At 42.1% G+C, this 22348-nt stretch overlaps 1 protein-coding gene across 1 annotated transcript in view; it reads left to right on the forward strand.

Moving 5' to 3' along the window:
- The window catches only part of lrp2a (low density lipoprotein receptor-related protein 2a), a 54894-nt gene that overhangs the window by 16317 nt on the left and 16229 nt on the right, over positions 1-22348 (forward strand). Inside the window, exons 18-52 of the mRNA XM_085434038.1 lie at positions 701-826; positions 945-1075; positions 1275-1412; positions 1519-1800; positions 1939-2178; positions 3642-3761; positions 4211-4327; positions 4420-4800; positions 5139-5153; positions 5453-5701; positions 6277-6488; positions 6573-6757; positions 6857-7085; positions 7219-7396; positions 7536-7664; positions 8418-8584; positions 8794-8937; positions 9030-9139; positions 9608-9785; positions 9887-10100; positions 10191-10430; positions 10626-10814; positions 12143-13075; positions 13155-13320; positions 13399-13557; positions 13643-13932; positions 14027-14227; positions 14681-14923; positions 15008-15133; positions 16179-16298; positions 16889-17020; positions 18365-18566; positions 18646-18941; positions 20353-21019; positions 22105-22275. Of these exons, the coding sequence (XP_085290164.1) occupies positions 701-826; positions 945-1075; positions 1275-1412; positions 1519-1800; positions 1939-2178; positions 3642-3761; positions 4211-4327; positions 4420-4800; positions 5139-5153; positions 5453-5701; positions 6277-6488; positions 6573-6757; positions 6857-7085; positions 7219-7396; positions 7536-7664; positions 8418-8584; positions 8794-8937; positions 9030-9139; positions 9608-9785; positions 9887-10100; positions 10191-10430; positions 10626-10814; positions 12143-13075; positions 13155-13320; positions 13399-13557; positions 13643-13932; positions 14027-14227; positions 14681-14923; positions 15008-15133; positions 16179-16298; positions 16889-17020; positions 18365-18566; positions 18646-18941; positions 20353-21019; positions 22105-22275 (7680 nt within the window). The remainder of the gene's footprint in view (positions 1-700; positions 827-944; positions 1076-1274; positions 1413-1518; positions 1801-1938; positions 2179-3641; positions 3762-4210; positions 4328-4419; positions 4801-5138; positions 5154-5452; positions 5702-6276; positions 6489-6572; positions 6758-6856; positions 7086-7218; positions 7397-7535; positions 7665-8417; positions 8585-8793; positions 8938-9029; positions 9140-9607; positions 9786-9886; positions 10101-10190; positions 10431-10625; positions 10815-12142; positions 13076-13154; positions 13321-13398; positions 13558-13642; positions 13933-14026; positions 14228-14680; positions 14924-15007; positions 15134-16178; positions 16299-16888; positions 17021-18364; positions 18567-18645; positions 18942-20352; positions 21020-22104; positions 22276-22348) is intronic.

The raw sequence follows: 22348 nt of genomic DNA on the forward strand, positions 1-22348 counted from the left end.
GTGCCTAAGTCATTGACTTAGTCAAATGACTTAGGCACTTATGCTATGAAGCTAACGATATGTGAACATGATTGGGAAATGCCTCCATCTTCTCTTTGCCAGGGCTTTACAGTGGACTGAAGGAAAATGTAAAACTACAAGTTTGTCCATCTAACCTTATGCTCTAATGTTCTTGCACTAATATATTGCCTTTTTCTATACTAGTAACTGTAAAAACTGCATTCAGCTGCTGTTCACATAAATTCGCACCATATCTGTAGAGTTCACATTTGCTGTGTCTCTTCATGTCATATTGTCCCCCATGTGAAATTAAAGATTAAATTATATACAGCTCATACAGCTAGGAGGCATAAAAATGCCATGCAGTCCCATGCAAAGTGCGGTCCCTGGTCACCCATTCATAAAGTATCCACAAATTAAACTCTGCCTTGATTAAAAAGAATGATTATTTAGGACAAGCTGTTATTTCCTTTGGCCTCAAAGTCATAAGGCCCCTGTGCCAAATAGCTGAGATTAGCTGATTATGTGAAAGGCAGTATTGTAATGAAGACTAAGAAGTTGGCTTAAAAAAACAAACAAATAAACAAAAATGCTCTGCACTGACAAAAGTTCAGATAAACATGTCATGCAGTTTAATGGTTTTGCTTAAGTGGGAGAGTTTCTGAATTAAATATGTTGTGCTATTCATTTTCTTCATCAGGTATATTTTTTGGACTGACTGGTACCGGCCAGCGAAGATTATGAGAGCTTGGGGTGATGGGTCACATGCGCTGTCTATTGTAAACACTACTCTTGGTTGGCCAAATGGCCTAGCTATCGACTGGAGGTGAACAATATACCATTACTCTTTTTTACCCATAAACTGTTGCTCCTATGAACCACTCTTAGCTTCAATGTGGCTGTTGATTGTAAATTGATATTTCTTTGCTTTGCTGTCCTCACAGTTCTATGCGTCTGTATTGGGTGGATGCCTTCTTTGACAAAATAGAGCACAGCAACTTTGATGGACGGAACAGACTTTCTTTGGACCGCATATCCCAGATCTCCCATCCATTTGGTCTCACCATTTTTGAAGGTTAGGCATCAGCTTTAAGTTACCCTGTTATCTAGTACAATATCATACATTCGATCTAAATGATGAGTGAGTTTTGATTACTAAAAACTGTCATGTCTTGCTTTGGTGATGATCATGTTAAATGGACAATTGTTGTTAGCAGATGTCGGTGAAAGATGAAGTAACTGTGGCTGTGCTCCATTTCTCCTGTCCCTTAAAGGCTATGCATATTTCACTGACTGGCGCATGGGAAGCATTGTACGTGTGCGCAAGACCGACGGTGGGGAGATGGTCATTATCAGAAGAGGCATTAGCGGCATCATGCATGTCAAATCTTTCAACTCCAACTCTCAGATTGGTGAGTACCTTTATTCACTGTTCTTCTCACTCCGCTTGCCATGCGTAGCCTCAGCCTGCAATTGTCAGTCATATTCCTGTTAATTAGCCTCCACTCCTCTTCTCAGGTTCCAACCTCTGCAACAGGCCGGCAAATCCTAATGGAGACTGCAGCCACTTCTGCTTCCCAGCCCCAGACTCGCAGAGGGTGTGTGGCTGCCCATATGGCATGAAGCTGTCGCCAGACCAACGGGCTTGTGTGGAGGACCTTTCCAATGAGCCCCCCACACTGCAGTGCGGGGCCAACTCTTTCTCCTGTGGCAACGGCAAATGCATCCCAAACAGCTACAGATGCGATGGTGTTGATGATTGCCATGACAACAGTGATGAAGTCAACTGTGGCATTAATAGTAATGCATTTTTTTTTCTTTAATTTAGTTGATTATATAATCCCACATAAACCCTACAAAAAATCTTGCCTTTGGGTTTTTACTCAGCTTATGTTAATATGGTTTAAATTAAAGATGATACCTTTTCTTTTGTTTTAGACACCACTTGTTCCCCCTCTGCGTTCACCTGTGCCAATCAGCGCTGTGTGCCTGCAGGATGGCGCTGTGATGGGCAAAATGACTGTTTTGATAACAGCGATGAAATCAACTGCCCAACACACGTGCCTGGAACGTGCCCTGCCAATCAGTTTACCTGCGCCAACCACCGCTGCATCCCACACACCTGGCGTTGCGACACTGATAATGACTGTGTCGACGGTTCGGATGAAGTTGATTGCCGTAAGTGCTGTTAAAGAAGCTAACACTTTAACATAAATAGGATTTGCTTAGAGATTTATCATGGTATCTCAACACAATACACACGGGAAAGTAACTGATTTTTGTATGAATTTATCAGTTTCTCATCTAATTGTGGTGGAATTTTGCCCACTCTTCTTTACATCGTTGCTTTATTTCACTGGGGGTTGCAGGCATTTGTTTATGCACAGCTTTCTTAAGGTTCAATCACAACATTTCAGTCAGGTAGAAGCCTGGACTGTGACTGGGCCATTGCAACAGCTTGATTCTTTTTTAGCCATGCTGTTGTAAATCTGCTGCTTGATTGATTTGTAGCATGACTCGATTTCAGCTAAGCTTTTGCTGTCAGACAGCTGTCACATTTGACTCTAGAATACTTTGATTTTCAGAGGTGTTGTAGTCAAGTCGATGACCAAAAGATGGTGAGAGCTGTGGCTGTAAAACAAGCCCAATTCATAACCCTTCCTCCACCATGCTTGATAGCTGGAGATGTCTGTACTGGTATCCTGTGTTTGGTTTGCCCAAATATGGTTCTGTGCATTGTGGCCAAACATCTACACTGTGGTTTCATCTATCTGACAAATGTTCCAAAAATCTTTGATGTGGTTCCAAAAATCTTTGGTGTGTTTAAATGCAATTTTGCAAACCTAAACCATGCCGCCACGTTCATTTTTTAAAAGGAGAGGCTTTCTCCTGGGAACCCATACAAGCCACACTCGTGCAGTCTTTTTCTAACGATACTCTCAAGAAATATAACATTTAAATTGCTAAGTGAGGCCTGTAGAGTCTGAGATGTAATTATTGTTTTTTGGGGAGGGCGTTTGTATTTCTCTAAGTTTTCTATGATCTCACCTTAGGGTGAATTTGATGAGATTTCCACTCCTGGGCAGATTGCAGCATTGTGTTAACAGATGAGCAGATGCAGCAACAGATGAGCAATCTGGCAAAACCTTTGATACTCACTAATAATCAGTTAATTACGTGCATTAGATTAGCAGCACCTGCTTGCTATTTGCTCTTAATATATATAGAACCAGTGAGGTTGTATTAGTTTTTCACAGGATTGCATAGAGTCCTCTGAAAAAACTTTCTTTACATATATATATGTGTGTGTGAGTGTGTTAAAGCTAGTCAGTAGGCTAGTGAAGATTAATATTTTATAAATATTATTTTAATGATTTAACTCCTCAGGCAACATGCACATCAACTCCCTACCAGACCCAAGTTCCCTAATAAGATCCTGTTTATTTCTTTGGAGAACACTGACTCTTTTGTGGACTCGCTGCACGTTGCCACTGATTAGATTTTGAAGAAGCATGGTTGTTTTTCCTCTTAAAAATAACATCGTTTTAAGCTAAGACTTGTACACTATTATATGCATTGCCCACTAATGAAGGAGATGAACTCACAGGCTCATGTTTTTTTCTAACATTTTGCGTTGACAGATCTGGGAAACACGTGCCATCCGGGACAGTTTCAGTGTCCAGACCACCGCTGTATAGATCCTAACTATGTCTGTGATGGAGACAGGGACTGTGTGGATGGGGCGGATGAGCAGGGATGCAGTAAGTAGCGTTCTAGATTATACACAGAGTTGCTAGCCCCATAAACTTTGCTGGTTTAGTGTGGTGCTTACTTGCAGTGTGCCAAGCATTGTGTTTAGAGCACATGTGCGTGTTTGATAAAATCAGTTTAATTTCATTTTGCCTGCAGTTATAAAACTAATAATATTAGTTGCTCACTAGATCACTTTGACTTCTGAAGATCTAATTGTAGACTTGCTGCAGCCTGGTCTCTTACTTTGAGAAGTTGTTATGAACTGGTGTCTTATTCATACAGCCCATTTCCCTATAAGGAATTAATTAATTTGTTCGGTCATTCATGCATTACAGTATCCTCTTTAATATTCAACAAACATTTCCCAAGCTTCTTAATTTATTGATCTATATGCATAATAGCTAAGCTCAGAAATATAAAATATCAGCATTAATGTATGTGGCTGGATTTTTTTCAGTATACAACTGCACTATGAATGAGTTTAAGTGCTCCAGGGGTCACCAGTGTATCAACTCCTACTACCGATGTGATGGAGTCTTTGACTGCAGCGATCGTTCAGATGAGCAGAACTGTCGTAAGTATTTAAATGCTTCCAGTGGTCAGAGGTTATACTAGCAAAGTCCTGCATAGTTATTTAGCTTGCTAATGTATTTAAATTTTTTTCAGCTACCAGGCCCCCAGGGATGTGCCACCACGAGAGTGAGTTTCAGTGTCAATCAGACGGAAGCTGCATCCCATCTTCATGGGAGTGTGACGGTCATCCAGACTGCGAGGATGGCAGTGATGAGCACCACGCCTGCCCACCTCGCACCTGCCCTTCCTCGCTGTTCCGTTGCGATAACGGAAACTGCGTGCTCCGCAGTTGGATTTGCGATGGGGACAACGACTGCAGAGACATGAGTGATGAAAGAGACTGTCCCACACCACCTTTCCGGTGTCCAAGCTGGCAGTGGCAGTGTCCCGGTCACAGTGTGTGCATAAACCTCACCACAGTGTGTGACAACACTCCTGATTGCCCCAATGGTGCTGACGAGTCTCCCCTTTGCAGTAAGTCTGTTCTCTGCTTTCTTCAGCTTAGACCGTAATCTTTGGATATCAGCACTTAATTGTTTTATTTTTGAGTCTGGCCTCACCAAATTCAATTACATTTTCACATCACATGGCGAAACAGGATCAATCTCTCAGCTGATTTAGTTTAATTTGACAATTTTCTGGTTCTTGTTTTCTATAAGCAGGAGGGCCTTAAATTCACAGAAATTTTGTGTTGAATGCCATCGGTTTGTCTTTGTATTCTCATTTTAAAATCAAGCATGTATGTGATTTGTCCTGTATTAACTTGAAAATGATCTGTGATTTTCCCTTCTTGCCCTTCTCACAACTTTCAGATGAACCTTTGCCAGGTAGGAACAAGCAAACTCTCAATCACTGCTAGAAATTCTGCAGTTGTAGTTTTGATTCATGTTTCAACAGATGCAGCATTTCTATTTAGTGTTTTAATAGTTATATAGATGTTTATTCATTATGTACCACAAACAGGCATAAAAATAGTTCTGGCTCAGAATAATATTTCTGAGGATACCTAATTAATGTAGTGACTGCTTTTTTTAAAATTTATTATTAGATTGCTGCATATTTATTAAAGGCCTAATTGACTTTTTTTCCCCAGTACTTAATTGTCTTTTCCCTGCTTTTAACTCAGATCAGGAGAGCTGCTCAGACAACAATGCTGGCTGCACCCATGGATGTATCCAAGGTCCATTTGGGGCCCAGTGCACATGCCCTGTGGGTTATCAGCTTAGCAATGACTCCAAAACTTGCGAGGACATTGATGAGTGTAATCCCCCTGGACTATGTAGCCAGCACTGCTTTAATGAGAGAGGCTCTTTCCGCTGCCACTGCCAGGATGGTTACACTCTTGAAGCAGACCAGCGTACCTGCAAGGCATCAGGTGAGGATGGATACAGCTCAAACCTTCTGTGCACTGAATACAACTCATTTAAAAACTATCCATAATCTCATGATGGATAAAAGTAGGAAAAAGGCAGATCATCAGCCTTGTAGTCATTTGCCTATACAGCACATACTTTCTCCACTGTGCTTCTTCTTGTAAGGAGGCACATCAAAAGGGGAGCTTAGACCCTAGACTGCAAGACTGACACTCTTTTTCTTCTGTCCTGTCTCTCTTTGCTGCTCTGATTTCATAGGATAAGGCAAATAACATGTATGTCACTCACTGCCCATCACCAGTGTAATTAGGACATAATCACAAACAAAGGGCTGTGTATGGGGAGCGTGCCTGACATGAGCTCCTCTTCCCAACAGATAACCCGCTGAAAGACTTTGCAATACAATAGGACCTTATTTGGACAAAAGCTCCTTCCCAAAGGATTGTCATTTGAGTAGGGGCTATTTAACCGTCTTTTGTATGGTTTTGGTCTGCACACAAAAGCTGATAAGTCCTCTTATTAGCACAAGAATGGAAACTGAAAAATAGATAACAGGGATTTTGATTCATGTTTATAGATTCTCGTCAGGCTTTCCTGTTGGTGGCAAGTCGGAATCAAATTGTACAAGATGACATTACCACCCAACCCAACGTAGTCCGGTCACTTGTTCGAGATGGACGCAACATTGTCGCCCTAGATTTTGACTCAGTCACTGAGCGGGTTTACTGGTCTGATACGAGCCAGGACAGAATCTGGAGTGCTCACAAAAATGGCAGCGACAGAGTCGTGGTGAGTGTAGTTTGCAAACAGCTTTGAATGAAGTCAGATTTGACCGTCAAGCACATTAACTAAGAATGAGTCTCTAATGCACAGATATTCGACAGTGGAGTGACTGTGACAGAGAGCCTTGCAGTGGACTGGGTGGGGAGGAACTTGTACTGGACTGACTACGTCCTGGAGACAATTGAAGTGTCTAAACTGGACGGCACCCACCGAACTGTGTTAGTGAGTGAAAATGTAACCAACCCCCGAGGTCTAGTGCTGGACCCGAGAGACAGGTGAGAAGAATTTGGATCTGTGTGTTTTAATCTGTATTTTATGGTCACAGCTTCTCATCACCAAAGAAGTTGATATTAAGAGAGAGTTTTTTGATTTAGTGCTCACCTGATGTTCTGGACCGACTGGGGGAGGAACCCCCGCATTGAGAGGGCCAGCATGGATGGAAAGCAAAGAACTGTTATCATAAGCAGCAAACTGTACTGGCCTAATGGTCTAACCATAGACTACCCAAACAATTTGTTGTACTTTGCCGATGCCTACTTGGATTTCATTGACTTCTGTGATTATAACGGCAACAACAGGAAGCAAGTCTTGGCCAGTGACCTGGTGAGTGTATGAGATAGCAGACTTTATGCTAGTGATACATCTATAATGATAACGTTTATGTTAATAATCAGTTTTCTTCTGAATAGCATGTGTGAGACACACTTTTTTTTCTTTTGCTACTCTCTATGAAAAGGTACTGCAACACCCCCACGCAATTACCATTTTTGAGGATTTTGTGTATTGGACCGACAGATACATCAACCGTGTGATGCGAGCTCATAAGTGGCATGGGGAGAACCAGACAGTGATGCTGTTCAACCTCCCTCAGCCCATGGGTCTGGTGGCAGTGCACCCAGCCAGGCAGCCAGCAGGTATGATGAATAGACTGAACCTGATCTAGTCTTTGCTTCATCTTTATCCGCTGATGCTGACCATTTTGTTGGCCACATGATGAGAGAACCTGACTTTTTGGATTCTGTCTGTGTGCATGTGTTGTTTGACAACTTGCAGGGGAAAATCACTGCTTGAGGAGCTCCTGCACTCATATCTGCCTCCTGTCTGCTGTGGGACCGAGGTATTACTCGTGTGCCTGCCCCTCAGGCTGGATGCTGGCAGCGGACCAAATCACCTGCACCAGAGGTATGCGCCCTGCCACATGGAGGAAAACACTCATCACTCAGTTTGATGAAAAAGGAAGTCAGATCAGATGTAGCAGATATGTTGAAATACTCAGGTCTTCATCAGCTGTGGTTATTGCTACAGCAGAAAGGATGGCGCTTTCATGCTTTATCTGCAGCTATCTCAATGCTGGTAAGAGAATAAATCTTTGAAAACACTAACCTGAACGATCCAGATACTTGTCAACAGTCTCCCATTTAGATTCTCCTGTAAACTGCTGTTCCAGTTATAAATATTAAGAATCATATGCGTGTCTTTCAAGGTCTTAAAAAGACAAGGGACCTTTAATTCAGTGTTCAAGGAGTCTTAGTTAGGTCACCAGCTTAACTCATCTCAGGTTTCAACCCATTCAAACCAAACAGGACACAGTCTCCCCCTGAGGCCAGCGATTATCCAAGAATGAAAATGCCCTACAACCATTCATTGATTTTAATCTGTGATGACAAAGCAAATCAGATTGTGCAACCAGCTTTCACCAGTCAATCCTCTTTATAGATAAGGGTTTTTTAGGGATGTCTAGGGATGTGTAATTTGCACCAGATATCATGCACTGAAAGCATCCTGGGGGCAAATCTTTTGAGCTCTGTCTTGGAATTTGTTTAATAATTTTAAAAGTATTCTTCTTTTTTTTTGCTTTGGGTTTGCTGTCATACTGTAGAAAAAAAACGTTTAATGTCTTTTTAATGTTTTTTGCTTTTTTTACTCCATCTTTAGTTGAGGATCCGTTCCTGGTCGTTGTGAGAGACAGCATCATCTATGGCATTTCCCTGAACCTGGATGACAAGAGTAATGATGCCATGGTTCCTGTCGCTGGGCTTCAAAATGGCTACGATGTCGATTTTGATGACAATGAACAGACCATCTACTGGGTGGAGCACCCAGTAAGTGACTGTGCAGAAATACTATACAGCTTTATAGTTCTTTATGCCTTTTCCCAAAAGTAAATAAGGAACTCAAGTGTTGTGTAGAGACATCCTGTGCATGTCATAAGGGTTCATTGTAAAAAAAAAAAGAAAGCCAATAAACTTGCTAAGAAGACATAATACAGACTCATGCTGAGGTTAATATGTCTGTCTTTGTCCTCCTTCAGGGTGAGATCCACAGGGTAAAGTCAGATGGCACTAACAGGACAGAGTTTGCCCCTGCAGCCATTCTTGGCTCCCCGGTTGGGCTGGCCTTGGACTGGATAACAGAGAATCTGTACTACACCAATCCAGCTACACAGTCTATTGAGGTGAAACGAATAATGCCATGTTCAGTAAAAAAAACTAGTGTTGCAATGCAGTTGTGCAGCACAATAATTGCACCTCTTTGTGTTTGGCAAAGGTCTTAAAGCTGAGAGGGGAGGTACAGTACCGGAAAACCCTAATCACGAATAACGGCTCCCCAACTGGCGCTGGTAGTCCTGTTGGCATTGCCGTGGACCCAGCACGTGGGTAAGCCCTATTTAACACAGTCCTGGCACAGATCGCTCAACCACACAGCTACTGAGCTCTAACAGCCTCCTCATTGCCATCTGCTCGGCCTCTAGAGAGATCTCAACTTGTGTTACTGAATACTACACTGCACTCTAAAACCCCAGCAGTGTGCAGTCAAGCACAAGATATTTCTAAGATTTTTTACTCCCGCATGAAGACACTATGTGCTCATTAAGTTTCTGCTCTATGACTTCATCGGCATGAGTTCTCAAATGGAAGATAGTTCATTCAGCTTAGAAAGTGTGTTATTGCTGTAGATGCTGATATTGTTGCGCCTCATATTTAAACAGTATACATTTAGCGATAACAGTGTGCTTCTCTGTTTTGCTAGAACTTTTAAAAAATTTTAAACGTGATATGCATGTGTATTGCATCTGTGATTAAATTGCAAAGGCAGACGCTGACACTGTCTGTCATGTTCTTAAGCAAACTGTACTGGACAGACCAGGGAACCGAGAGTGGCATCCCTGCCAAGGTGGCATCTGCAGACATGGATGGCTTGAACCCCGTCACCCTGTTCACAAACAATCTTGATCACATTGAGTTCATTACTGTGGACATCCGAGAGAACAAGTTATACTGGGCTGTAACAAGCACTGGCGTGGTGGGTTTTTACTTAGCTCTCTCTAAGGTGCTTTAATCCTGATAATTATTTGCAATTTATTTAAAGCACTAATTTGTTTTGGTTTCCCTAAAATGCCGCAGATTGAACGTGGCGATCCCGACGGAAGCAACCGCATCACCATAGTGACAGGCCTGTCGCACCCCTGGGGTGTGGCTGTCTATCAGAACTACCTCTATTACACTGACCGCAACTTTGAGGTGATAGAGCGTGTGGACAAGTCCACTGGAGCCAACAAGGTCGTGATGCGAGACAACGTGTCTGGACTCAGAGTTCTGAAAGTTCATTTTCGAGAGAGTGAGTAACACACAGATCTGCCTCAGTTCACTGCCTATATTATCTTTGCTGTTGCTCTTTAGTCTCACTGGATTCTGTTTACGCTCTCAGCCTCTGCAGGTACATCTAATGGCTGCACAAACAACGTGGGAGCGTGCGAACAGCTCTGTCTGCCTCGGCCACAGAGTCTGTTCACCTGTGCATGTGCCACAGGTTTTAAAGTTAATGCCGACAACAGGACCTGCTCTCCCTACCAGTCTTACGTCGTCATCTCTACTCTGTCTGCTATTAAAGGCTTCAGTCTAGAAGGGTCAGACCACTCTGAGGCCATGGTGCCAGTAGCTGGAAGAGGTCAGAGATTGTAATACTGTTGCATACATAATTAACTATGCAGGTTATAATAAAATTAGTAATAACGTTTTTAAAATGTGGGTTAGTCTTTGTTGTAATCAACTAAATAAATTAGTGATCTGTTGTTGTTTGTTTGCATTCATTCCCTCTGAAGAGACAGTAATGACCTCTAATGACTGGGTTATCCTCTTACAGGCCGTAATGCTTTACACATTGATGTCCACATGGCTTCTGGTTTCATCTACTGGTGTGACTTCAGCAGCACTGTGGCGATACAGAACGGGGTCAGACGAATCAAGCCAGATGGCTCAGGATTACGTAGCATTGTGACATCTGGAATCGGACGCAACGGGATACGAGGCATTGCTGTCGACTGGGTGGCAGGTATGCCGTTCATTCATTTAAGCACATGTTTTGTTTACCACACAAGTAATGTGCAGATGGGTTTACAGCAAACTAATCTGTGTTACAGGATGTATTCTGTACCTAGGCTTTAGCATCTTTAATTCCTATAGAGGTCATTTATTGTTTAGCATTAAGCAATACTCTGCAGCAGTGAGATTCATTTAACTTCTAGCACATCAAATCAAATCACATCACATCACTTTTATTGTCACATCACATGTGCAGGTACACTGGTACAGTACATGTGAGTGAAATTCTTGTGTGCGAGCTTCACAAGCAACAGAGAAAAAAAATACAATAACTGTAAAGCATTAAAAATACAATAACATAAAACAAGCAAAATATAAGAATGGCTAAATCTGAGAGTAATAAATATATGTACAATACATTACAAATAGATCACAGTCCCTTCTTATGGAGTTGTAGTAGTTTGTAGACAGTCACACTGTCTGTTATTTTCCTCTCAGTTTCCATCACAGTGGACTTTAAATAAAACAGTGAAGACTTCACTGAAATGCAGACTTTCAGCTTTAATTCAAGGAGCTTTGCTGAATTTTTGCAATGACTGTTTAGGAATTGTGGCCATTTCTACCCACAGTCTTCTATTTTCAGAGGCTCAAAAATAATTTTGACAATTGACTGACAAGTAGCTTCACGGTCAAATGAGGCCCATTGCCTTGTTATTTCATGACAAATGAAGCAGAGATAATATCTGAAGTTGATTCAGTTGATTCAGAGTGTTGAAGAGTGAATGCACTGGCCAACTCAGCAACACAAAAAGGCCTGAGAGACCACAGAAGACAACTAACATGCACAATATCACAGTTACTTCTGTGATAAAGAAAAACAACTTCACAACATCTTACCTAATCGAGAGCAGTCAAGGAGGTAGGTTAGTAATTGTAAATACACAGGATTTACAACAAGCTGCAAAATGCTGGTTACACTCAAGAAAATGAACGGCAGAAAACATGTGAAAGAGCCGAGACTAGAAAAAGACTATAAATGCTAGTCCAGTTACCATGTTGTACTGATAACACAATCATCCCAGTAACTTAAATCAAATCAAATCAAATCAAATCACTTTTTATTGTCACATCACATGTGCAGGCACACTGGCACAGCACATGCGAGTGAAATTCTTGTGTGCGAGCCCCACAAGCAACAGAGATGTGCAAACACAACAACACAAACGAGCAAAATACTGCTACACCAAGCATGACCGACCAGTTTCTTTCAAAACTATCTTAACATGACTGGAGTTGATACTATATTAAATGCACACTTTACTGGTTTTGTCTCTTAAGGGAATTTGTATTTCACCAATGCCTTCCTGACTGAGACGTATGTTGAGGTGCTCCACCTGAACACAACTTTCCGTAGGGTGCTGCTCAAGACCCAGGTGGACATGCCACGCCACATCATTGTAGACCCCAGAAACAGATACTTATTTTGGGCTGATTATGGTCAGAACCCAAAAATTGAGCGCGCGCTCTTGGATGGAACCAATCGCACGGTTTTAGTATCTTCAGGGATCATCACGCCTCGAGGCCTCGCTCTGGACTTTCAAACTGGTTATGTTTACTGGGTCGATGACTCTCTGGATATGATTGCTCGAGTCAGCCCCCAAGGAGGAGAGACAGAAATAGTCAGGTATGGCAGCCGCTACCCAACTCCTTACGGGATTACAGTGTTTGAGAATAACATCCTGTGGGTGGACAGAAACCTGAAGAAGGTGTTCCAAGCAAGCAAAGTGCCAGGAAACACAGAGCAGCCAGCTGTCATTAGAGACAATATCAATATGCTGAGGGACATTACCATCTTTGACCAGCGAACCCAGCCCAGTAGTGCACAAGCGCTTAACTACAACCCCTGCCTGGAAGCCAATGGAGGCTGTGCCCACTTCTGCTTTGCTCTCCCAGGTTCTAATGCAGGCAGTCAGAATAAAAAATGCAGCTGTGCTTTTGGGAATCTTGGAGCAGATGGAGAAAGCTGTGTGGTGTCAAGGGACGATTACCTTATCTATACTACGGAGAGCACTGTCCGGAGTCTGCGACTCGATCCGGATGACCATGCGCTGCCCTTCCCTGTCGTCAATGTGCCTCGTACTTCTGTGGCACTGGATTTTGACATCGTGGACAGAAGGATTTACTTTACCCAGAGCTCCGGTGCAGGATCAAGCAAGATCAGCTACATCAGCCTGTCCTCTCCCATCTCGGCTCCTGTAGTGGTGGCTTCAGGTATGTTTTACACTCATGTTGGTAAGTTTAGTTGTGTTGATGCGTTGCTCATGGCGTTGTGATCTCTGTGGTTTGACAGATCTTGGTGCTCCTGATGGCATTGCTTATGACTGGATAAACAGAAGAATTTACTACAGTGACTATGTCAACCAGAGCATTAGCTCTATGTCTGTTGATGGCTCCCAAAGAACTATAATTGCTCATGTGTCCAGGCCAAGGGCCATCATGTTAGATCCCTGCAGGGGGTAAGATTTACACAGCACTCTATCTTCGTTCGTAAGACTAAACGGCACATTTATAAATGAATCTTTCTCTTTCAACAGATACATGTATTGGACAGACTGGGGAACCCATGCAAAGATTGAGCGTGCCACCTTAGGTGGAAACTTCAGAATAGAGATCGTGAACAGTAGTCTTGTGTGGCCCAATGGCCTGACCCTGGACTATGAAGAAGAGAGGCTTTATTGGGCAGATGCCAGCTTGTAAGAGCTGAAAAAATCTTATTTTATCTTGTTGTCTTGTTAATCTGCAGCAACTGCCATTATAATCTGTTTGCTCTGCCATCAGACAGAAGATTGAGCGATCCTCTCTTACTGGTTCCAACCGTGAAGTTATTGTCAGCACAGCCATCTACCCTTTTGCTATGACCATGTTTGGCCAGTTCATCTACTGGACTGACTGGAACACCCGCAGCATCTACCGAGCCAACAAACACGATGGTTCTGACCAGAGGGTTATGATCCAGAACCTTCCATCTCGACCAATGGACATCCACGTTTTAGCTGGCAGAAAGCAGCAGCAGTGTGACAGTCCCTGCCAGCAGTTTAATGGAGGTTGCAGCCACATCTGTACTCCAGGTACAAGAAACCCCTTTGTCTCGAGCATGTTTTTCTTCTAGTGCCTTAATTGAGAAGGAATAACACAAACTGTTCTGCAATTTTGTCACGTTAGGACCTAATGGAGCTGAGTGTCGGTGTCCATCAGAGGGCCGCTGGTACCTCGCCGACAACAAACACTGTATCCCTGATAATGGGACTCGCTGCCAGCCAGGGCAGTTTGCCTGCATGAATGGCCGCTGTATTCGAGCCCAGTGGAAATGTGACAATGACGACGATTGTGGAGATGGAAGTGACGAGTTAGAAAGAGTCTGTGGTAGGTGTTCACGGTAATCCTAAATTTGTCACGAGTTTTATTGGGTTACCAACAATCTCACTCTCACAGCAGTCCTTATAGAGCCCTCCTGAGGTCCTTCTCCTCTCTGTTAAATGCAACTCTTAATCATTTAAAGTTACTAATTCTAACAAATGCTCTTTTTCTGCTTTAAAATTTTATTTCCAAGGACATAAAACAATCCTCAGCTACGCTGGTGTGTATTCCTGCATATTTATGATTATTTTTCCAATGACCGTCTTGAGCAATAACACAAATCAGTACTAACACATGAATCAATATACTTGTCTTTGCATGCAGTCCCACAGTTGCTGTCATCCTTTATTGCCTTGTCAGGTAAAATGAGCTTTTAATGGTCGAGTGTACAAGCCCCCATTTCCTTCAATCTCACTCTTCTGGCCAGAGCTCTGATCTCATCTCGATTCTGTTTGGCAGCCTTCCACACTTGTGAGCCTACGGTCTTTACTTGTGGCAATGGGCGATGCGTGCCCTACCACTACCGCTGCGACCATTATGATGACTGCAGGGACAATAGCGATGAAGTGGGCTGTCTGTTCAGACCTTGTGACCCAAACACAGAGTTTGCTTGTAACAACGGACGCTGTATTGCAAAGGACTATGTTTGCAATGGTATCAACAACTGCTACGACAATGGCACCTCTGATGAACGAAACTGCCGTGAGTATCCTTAGTGTGCCACATAGAGGAACGTACTGGAAGTTGTTTTTGCATTAAATGTGCTTTCATTTGCGATCATCTCAGCGGAGAGAACCTGCCAGCCAGAGCAAACAAAATGTCAGTCTACCAACATTTGCATCCCACGCTCGTATCTGTGTGATGGAGACAACGACTGTGGGGATATGAGTGATGAGAGTCCTACACACTGTGGTAAGTTCAACAACAATATCAGGATCAAGTTGTTATTTTTTCCTGATGCATAACTGCATCAGGTAACTGTTGCTGTTGCTAAAAATCTCTGCCAAAGTAGGAGAAAAGACATGGGTGTTATTAATAACATTTATTTAATTTATGAAGAAAAATAAGTGAAAAAACATTTATTCATTTATAATTACGTTCCTTTGTTTCCCGTGGCACAACGAAGAAAAGAGTGAGTATAAGTAACCTAAAGAAATATAATTGTCAGCATGTGCCATCAGGCAAATTGTTATTTTAAACTTTGGTACCAGCCCACAGTTTCTGTAAGGATAAGTAAATGGACTTGGACCGGACAGGTGGAGCGTTACATTGTACGTAGCTATAATTTGATGTATTGGGATTTTATGTTATGTATTCATTCATTCATTCATTCTGCTATTCTCCTGTGTTTTTATTACTAGTACATTTCCATCGGCATGTTTGTGGTGTTGGCAAAATGATATACTTAATCACATTAAGAAAAGGAAAAGAATGAATGAAATAAAAAATAGGAGAGGTAGATGTTGTTTATGTGCTAAAAATGGGTCATTTTAGTTCGTTGCTGGGTGGTTGCTAGGCAACGTAATGATTTAATAACATCTGACATATTGTATTACATTATTACAACCCTAAAGAGGTAAAATGCTGTATGGTCTAGGAAGCGGATAGAGAATTCAGGTACTGCAATTAGATAATGAATATTATGTAGGTTTGCTGTTTGACACAAAATTGTACAAGTGGCATCATAATGTTACTTCAGACACTTATTGGTTTTTCAGATATTTAAGTTTTTTATTTGCAACCATTTTTCTGTAATACAATGTGAGAAAACAATTTAAAAAATATGAATAAGTAATTATTCTAGTAGGTTGTCACATAATGATTTGATCTTTACTTTTCAGCTCCCAGATTCTACAAATCAGCATACTGTATATTAATCCTCAAAAAGATTCATTATGAGCCAGAATGATATTAGAAATAAAAAGAGATTTCATGACTTTCTGCATCCTCTCCGTAGCTCAATCCACATGTTCCCAGAGCGAGTTCCGTTGCTCGAGTGGCCGCTGCATCCCCGCCCACTGGTACTGTGATGGAGGGGCTGACTGCAGTGACGGCTCTGATGAACCCCTCTCCTGTAGTGAGTGTTGCAAAAAAAACTCTCTCACCACCAAAATGGGCCTTTTGGCTTTGTGTGTCTGCCCCCTTCCCCGTCATCAGCTGCTCTGTTATTGTGTGTTTATGCCTCTCCGCCAATCTGCATCTGTGTGCTGTGTGAGAGAGCTCCGTGAGTGATGTAGCGGGGACTGCAAGTCAGTGGTGTATTTCTTTGTTGATGATGTGGTCAGTCAGGCCTCCTATTGTGTGCTGCATTCCTGTGTGGTGACGCCCCTCAATGTCCTCTGACAAACAGCACCTCCCCCTCCTTTTGTCCACCAGGGGTTACAGAGCCTCACTTTGGCTTTTGTTTAGATAGCTCACCATGCATGGGAATGTGGAGTTGCCATGACTATTTTGAAAGCTTTGCCAGTGTTGTATTGTGCCTTCTTTATTAGTGGAAAAGCAGATGGGGGAAGTACCTGAGATAATTGGCAATTACAAAAATAAAAAAACAGGGAGTGAACATATTTACATTGGATAGAAACGAGTTGGCATATGTTATAAAGTCGCCACACTGTGTTCATGTTGGTGTATTATATACATTTTAATGTGTGTGATTTGTGCCTGCAGCCACATTGATCCGAACCTGCAACACAGACCAGTTTCGCTGCGATGATGGCCGGTGCATTGCCTCGTCCTGGATCTGTGATGGGGACAATGATTGTGGTGACATGAGTGATGAAGATCAGAGACATAACTGTGGTATGTGTCCTTTAGTCCTATATCCTTTCCCCCTTTTTCATTCACTCTTTTTTCTATTTGTCCTTTTTGTGTTTGTAACCAGCATGGATACAAGTGCTGGTCCGTGCATGGGTCATTGAGGACAGTTGGTCATCTTTGCTATATCCAATAAGCTAATGAGAAATAATCGGATAGGGTCACCTGGAGGCAGATGATTCACTATGGCAGCCCCTAAAGGGAGCATCCAAAAGAACACGAAGAAGAAGACTGGCACTAGTAACTATGGCAGCTGTCCAGCAGTTAAAAAACAACTGGGTATCCATGAGTAAAATTATGAGATAATAACCTGAAATCTCGACTAAATTTTGCCACGATCACGAGTGTGAGCTTGCCCGAGTGCCTTGAGAGAATGTCCAACTTGGTACAAATTTGGAAAAATTGGTGGTTAGAGTTAAAATTTGCTTTTCAAAGGTCAAAGGTCACCACGATCTAAAAAAACCAAATCTTGGACCTGACTTTATATTCACCCAACTACAGTATCACAAAAATCTTGGGACACACTCAGCCACTCGAGCAAAAGTTCACAGAAATGTTTAACAAGATAAAATGATTAAATAAGATTTAATATCCAAGAGGTTAAAGGTCAACTCTGGTGTGATGTAATGCTTTAAAACACACGCTATTGAACATAACTTTACACAATAACTCAAAATGAAAATGGAAGGCTCGTCCCTACACCGTTGACTCAGTTAAAGAGCAAATCCTATTGACTGCAGAGGTATTAAGCCACGAGTTGGTAATTCTGCTTAATTATTTTACTACGTCTTCTCACTTCTTTACCGCCCCATCCCGCCTCGAAGACCATCCTCTTGTTCTCCACCACTTCTCGATTGCCCCCTCCTGCTTCCTGTTGTTATTCGGGATACTGATTTAGGTACACACCACTGGGTGAGTGTTGTTTGTAGGGACAATGGAAGTGAGCTGCCAGCATCTAAGTGTCCTGTAGAAGGTCTCCAGTCCAAGGAGCTGACATTCCTAATTTCTCCTGCTTCACTCGCTACTTTGTGCATGTCTCCTTTCTTTGGCTTCCTGGCTCAAGGTGGATCAAGATTCTTATATTTCACCGACATGCGCTCCAAAAATAAGATGCCTGAAGCTAAAGACTTCAGCGCTGTAGGAGACTCACTTCAAACAATGTGAAGTGATCACATGAGACGGATAAAGAATTTGTGGTCATAGCCGCATGTTTTGAAATACAGTTTGGAATGTTTTTGGATTCACAAAATATGTAGGTTGACGCTGGGTCACCGCATTCAATATTTAACTTCTTGTAAAGCCCCTGCCTGTTTTGTTTGTCTTTTTCAGCCAATCGAACGTGTTCAAGTGCAGAGTTCACATGTGTGAACAACAGGCCACCTCAGAGGAAATGCATTCCCCGTGACTGGGTGTGTGATGGCGATGCGGACTGTGCGGATGCTTTAGATGAGCGTCAAAACTGCACGCGCAGGTCCTGCGGCATCAACGAGTTCACCTGTAATAATGGTCTCTGCATACGCAGCTCTTACAGGTTAGAAGGAACGCTGGGATATCATCTGTGATGAGTCTGACTGGAAATTTGAGTTCATTTTCTTTGCTCTTCAAATCAGGTGCGACCGTCGTAACGACTGTGGAGACAGCAGCGATGAGCAGGGCTGCACGTACCAACCTTGCCAGCAACATCAGTTCACCTGCCAGAACGGCCGCTGTGTGTCACGTGACTTTGTCTGCGACGGCGACAACGACTGCGGGGATGAGTCCGATGAGCTGGAGCACATGTGCCACACGCCAGCACCCACCTGCCCCCCGGGGGAGTTCAAATGTGAGAATGGTCACTGTATCTCCTTGAGCCAGGTGTGTGACAGGAGTGATGACTGCTCTGACAACAGCGACGAGAAAGGATGCGGTGAGTGAAAAGTATTTTGACAGCATTTCCTCGCTCTGATGAGATGTGAGCCTCACTGAGAAGAATGCTCAGCAACAGACTCAACTGAAGCTTTCCTACCTTTGTAAAACAATAGAGCCTCAGATAATTTAACATTACAGGGAAATTGTTCACAGGTGCATACAAGCACCAAATATGGTATGTAAACTCTTTTATGATTATCTCCTTTGATAAACCTCATTAGTCTTTCAAAAACACAAGACGGCAGCCATTTTCAATCTGGCTGTTGGGAAAGGCAAGAAAACATATTTATATAAACTAGACTTGCCTTTTTGAATTGTACTAGTGTGAAATCATACATGTTCAGTTATAGAGAAGTCATACTATTTGTTCAGCCACACTTATAGACATTTTACACTCCTTGCTGGTTGCACAATTCTTACCTAGGCTTGGATTTAGAGAGGGCTGTTGACTATTCAGAAGGTTCGTGGTTCAGTCCTCACCTCTTGCATCTGTATGTTGAAGCATCCTTGGGGAAGAGTATCCCAAGTATCCCACGATGTATCTGTCCAGGTTTGCATGTGTGTGAGTGTTAAAAATGTGTACATTGAAAAGTGCTTTGAATAAAAAAAAAAAGCGTTGTATGAGTCCATATCATAGACTAAACTAAAAGAGAACACAGAGAACACTTACCAACCCAACCTTAAGTACTTGATAGTGTAGTTAGAGTAGTTACACGAGGTAGCCAATCTAGCAAACGGCTTAAAAGCACAGCAGTGTATCAGCCGCCTGGTCTGAACCTGTCCAAAGACCTGCTTATCAGGTCAGTTGGTGATTCTAAAGGACCTGGTTGTGTGACACACAGTTATCTGACTCTTAATGTATGCCTGTTACCATAATAATAATAATGATAATAATAATAAAAATTGAGGACAGGGTGTGCAAACATGAGCCGAGTGTAAATGAGATTTGACTTTGAGTTTGAATGACAGTCACTGGATGAAAGTTAAATGTTCAAGCATAGTTGTAAGTGTTATGGTGGCAAAAGGGTAATTGCGTCATTGCAGTTATTTTGTTTTACTTGGAGTAAAGAAGATCTGAAGAAGTTCTAAATGTATCCAGTGGCTGAAGTTCTGGAGTAAAACAACTGTTTCTTAATATAGAAATGATGATTCTATATCTATAGGATTTTTCAAATGAATAGCTTCAGAGAGACAAATATGCAAATTCTTCCTCTTGTATCCACTTTTGCAAAATTGTTACACTTATCTGTAACAAACAAATACATCCAAGAATGTTAATTTAGCAAACTGATTATAGATCTAGCACTATAATATAGTAATTGGTAATTGTTTATTAATAGCAAGTTAAAAGGTTAAATGTTTTTTTTTATTACTTTAATTTTTGGGCTCTTTTACTTCTCTAACTGTAGGTATCAATGAGTGCACAGACCCATCCATTCACCACTGCGATCACAATTGCACCGACACACCTACTAGCTTTATATGCACCTGTCGTCCTGGCTACCGCCTCATGTCTGACGGCAAAACGTGCGACGATGTCGACGAGTGTACAGAGACCCCCAGCGTGTGCAGTCAACTGTGTGAAAACACAGTTGGTTCCCACATGTGCAAGTGTGCTCCAGGTTTCCTCAGAGAGCCGGATGGGCGCAGCTGCCGTCAGAACAGCAACATTTCACCGTACCTGATCTTCAGCAACCGCTACTACCTGAGGAATCTGTCAACAGATGGGGTGGCCTATTCTCTCATTCTGCAGGGTCTGACCAGTGTGGTGGCCACGGACTTTGATCGCGTCGACAAGCGTCTCTATTGGATTGATGTGAGCCGCAGAGTGATAGAAAGGATGCATAACAATGGCAGTAACAGAGAGGTGGTGGTTAATGGAGTTCTGCATGGGGAGGGCCTCGCAGTTGACTGGGTAGCCAGGAAACTGTACTGGGTGGACAGCTTCCTGGATTGTCTCAAAGTGTCTGAACTGGATGGCCGCTTTGTCAAGAAACTAGCCGAACACTGCGTGGATGCCAATAACACCTACTGCTTTGAAAACCCCAGAGGCGTTGTGTTGCATCCCAAATATGGGTGAGGAATCCAAATATAATAAATATGTTTGCTTATCAGATGGTCAGAAATAACCATCTGGTACAGATTTATGCTTATTGACGTGTCACACTCTAAAGGGTCATTCTGATTCAGGCCCAAACCCATGTTGGCAGATTTTCTGAAATATCAGTAAACTTAACAAATTAAAGAAATTTATTAAATTTTTTCCCTCTTACTTTCCCTCATATGTCTCCATTAAGGCTCTTTTCACTATGCTTAGTATAGAAGCAGACAAAGTTCTGGTGTGTTTTTACAGATTTAAAAATAAATAAATTATAAGCAAAACTGAAGATCTTCTCTTTTCAAGCCCACTTAAAATTATAAAGACTTTGTTCCTTGCACCTTTGTTCACAAATGTGGACAACCTTTTGTTTTTGTGTAAAGCCAGAGGCAATTTATCAGAATTTATTGATTTTAATTATACTATCTGAAGACTCTACCTTTAGTTTTGATGTGTAACAAGGACCAGATTACTCATGTCCAAAGTTTTCACAGTGTAGATATTAGTGATCTGATTAGAAGCATTCAGTAAGCAAATAACTGTTATTGTGGTACCTGGAAAACATTAAGTAATCCCCAAACTGTAGAATTTTTTGAAATGTTTTATTTGTATCTTAATATTATTGTTGCTTTTAATTATCATTTATTGTTTCATTGTTATCCTGCTGCCAAAACATGTAGCACAGCACTTAAATAACCATCAATTGCGGTTAAAACACTTACTCTCAATGCTAAGCGGGTATTTCCCTGACTTCCTGCAACCTGAGCTTTTGCTTGGGTTGTATTTTTAATTTCAGCTAGCTATTTGTGATTAGTTGCACTTTATAAGTCTATAAATTCAGCTTCTGTTTTGAACAAGAAGTTCGTACCTGGTTATATAGTTGTTACATCCTTTGTTTTTTTGTTTTGCTTGTTTAAAATACAGCTTCACGTCGGGGTAGTGGGGTCATTTTACAGCACAACACAAAACAGTCTACATTTTTTGGCAAAGTGCAAAACATTATATACAAGGTATGTAGGGCCTCAAGAGGTTAAATAATGTATATGTCTTATCCCCCTGATAGATTTGTGTACTGGACAGACTGGGGTGACAAAGCCTTTATAGGTCGTGTTGGAATGGATGGAACCAACAAATCGGCCATCATCACCACAAAGATCGAGTGGCCCAACGGTATTACAATCGACTACACAAACGACAGGCTCTACTGGTCCGATGCTCACCTCAACTACATTGAGTAAGTGCACCTGAAAACAGGCAGATTCTTTTACCCTGCCGTAAGAGGAAGCCAGTAACTCTGTGAATGTATT

The sequence above is a fragment of the Copadichromis virginalis genome, linkage group LG16 (genome assembly GCF_057382275.1).
Source record: "Copadichromis virginalis isolate Kocher_CV1m ecotype Utaka linkage group LG16, C_Virginalis_male_GT1.1, whole genome shotgun sequence".
Classification (NCBI taxonomy): domain Eukaryota; kingdom Metazoa; phylum Chordata; class Actinopteri; order Cichliformes; family Cichlidae; genus Copadichromis; species Copadichromis virginalis.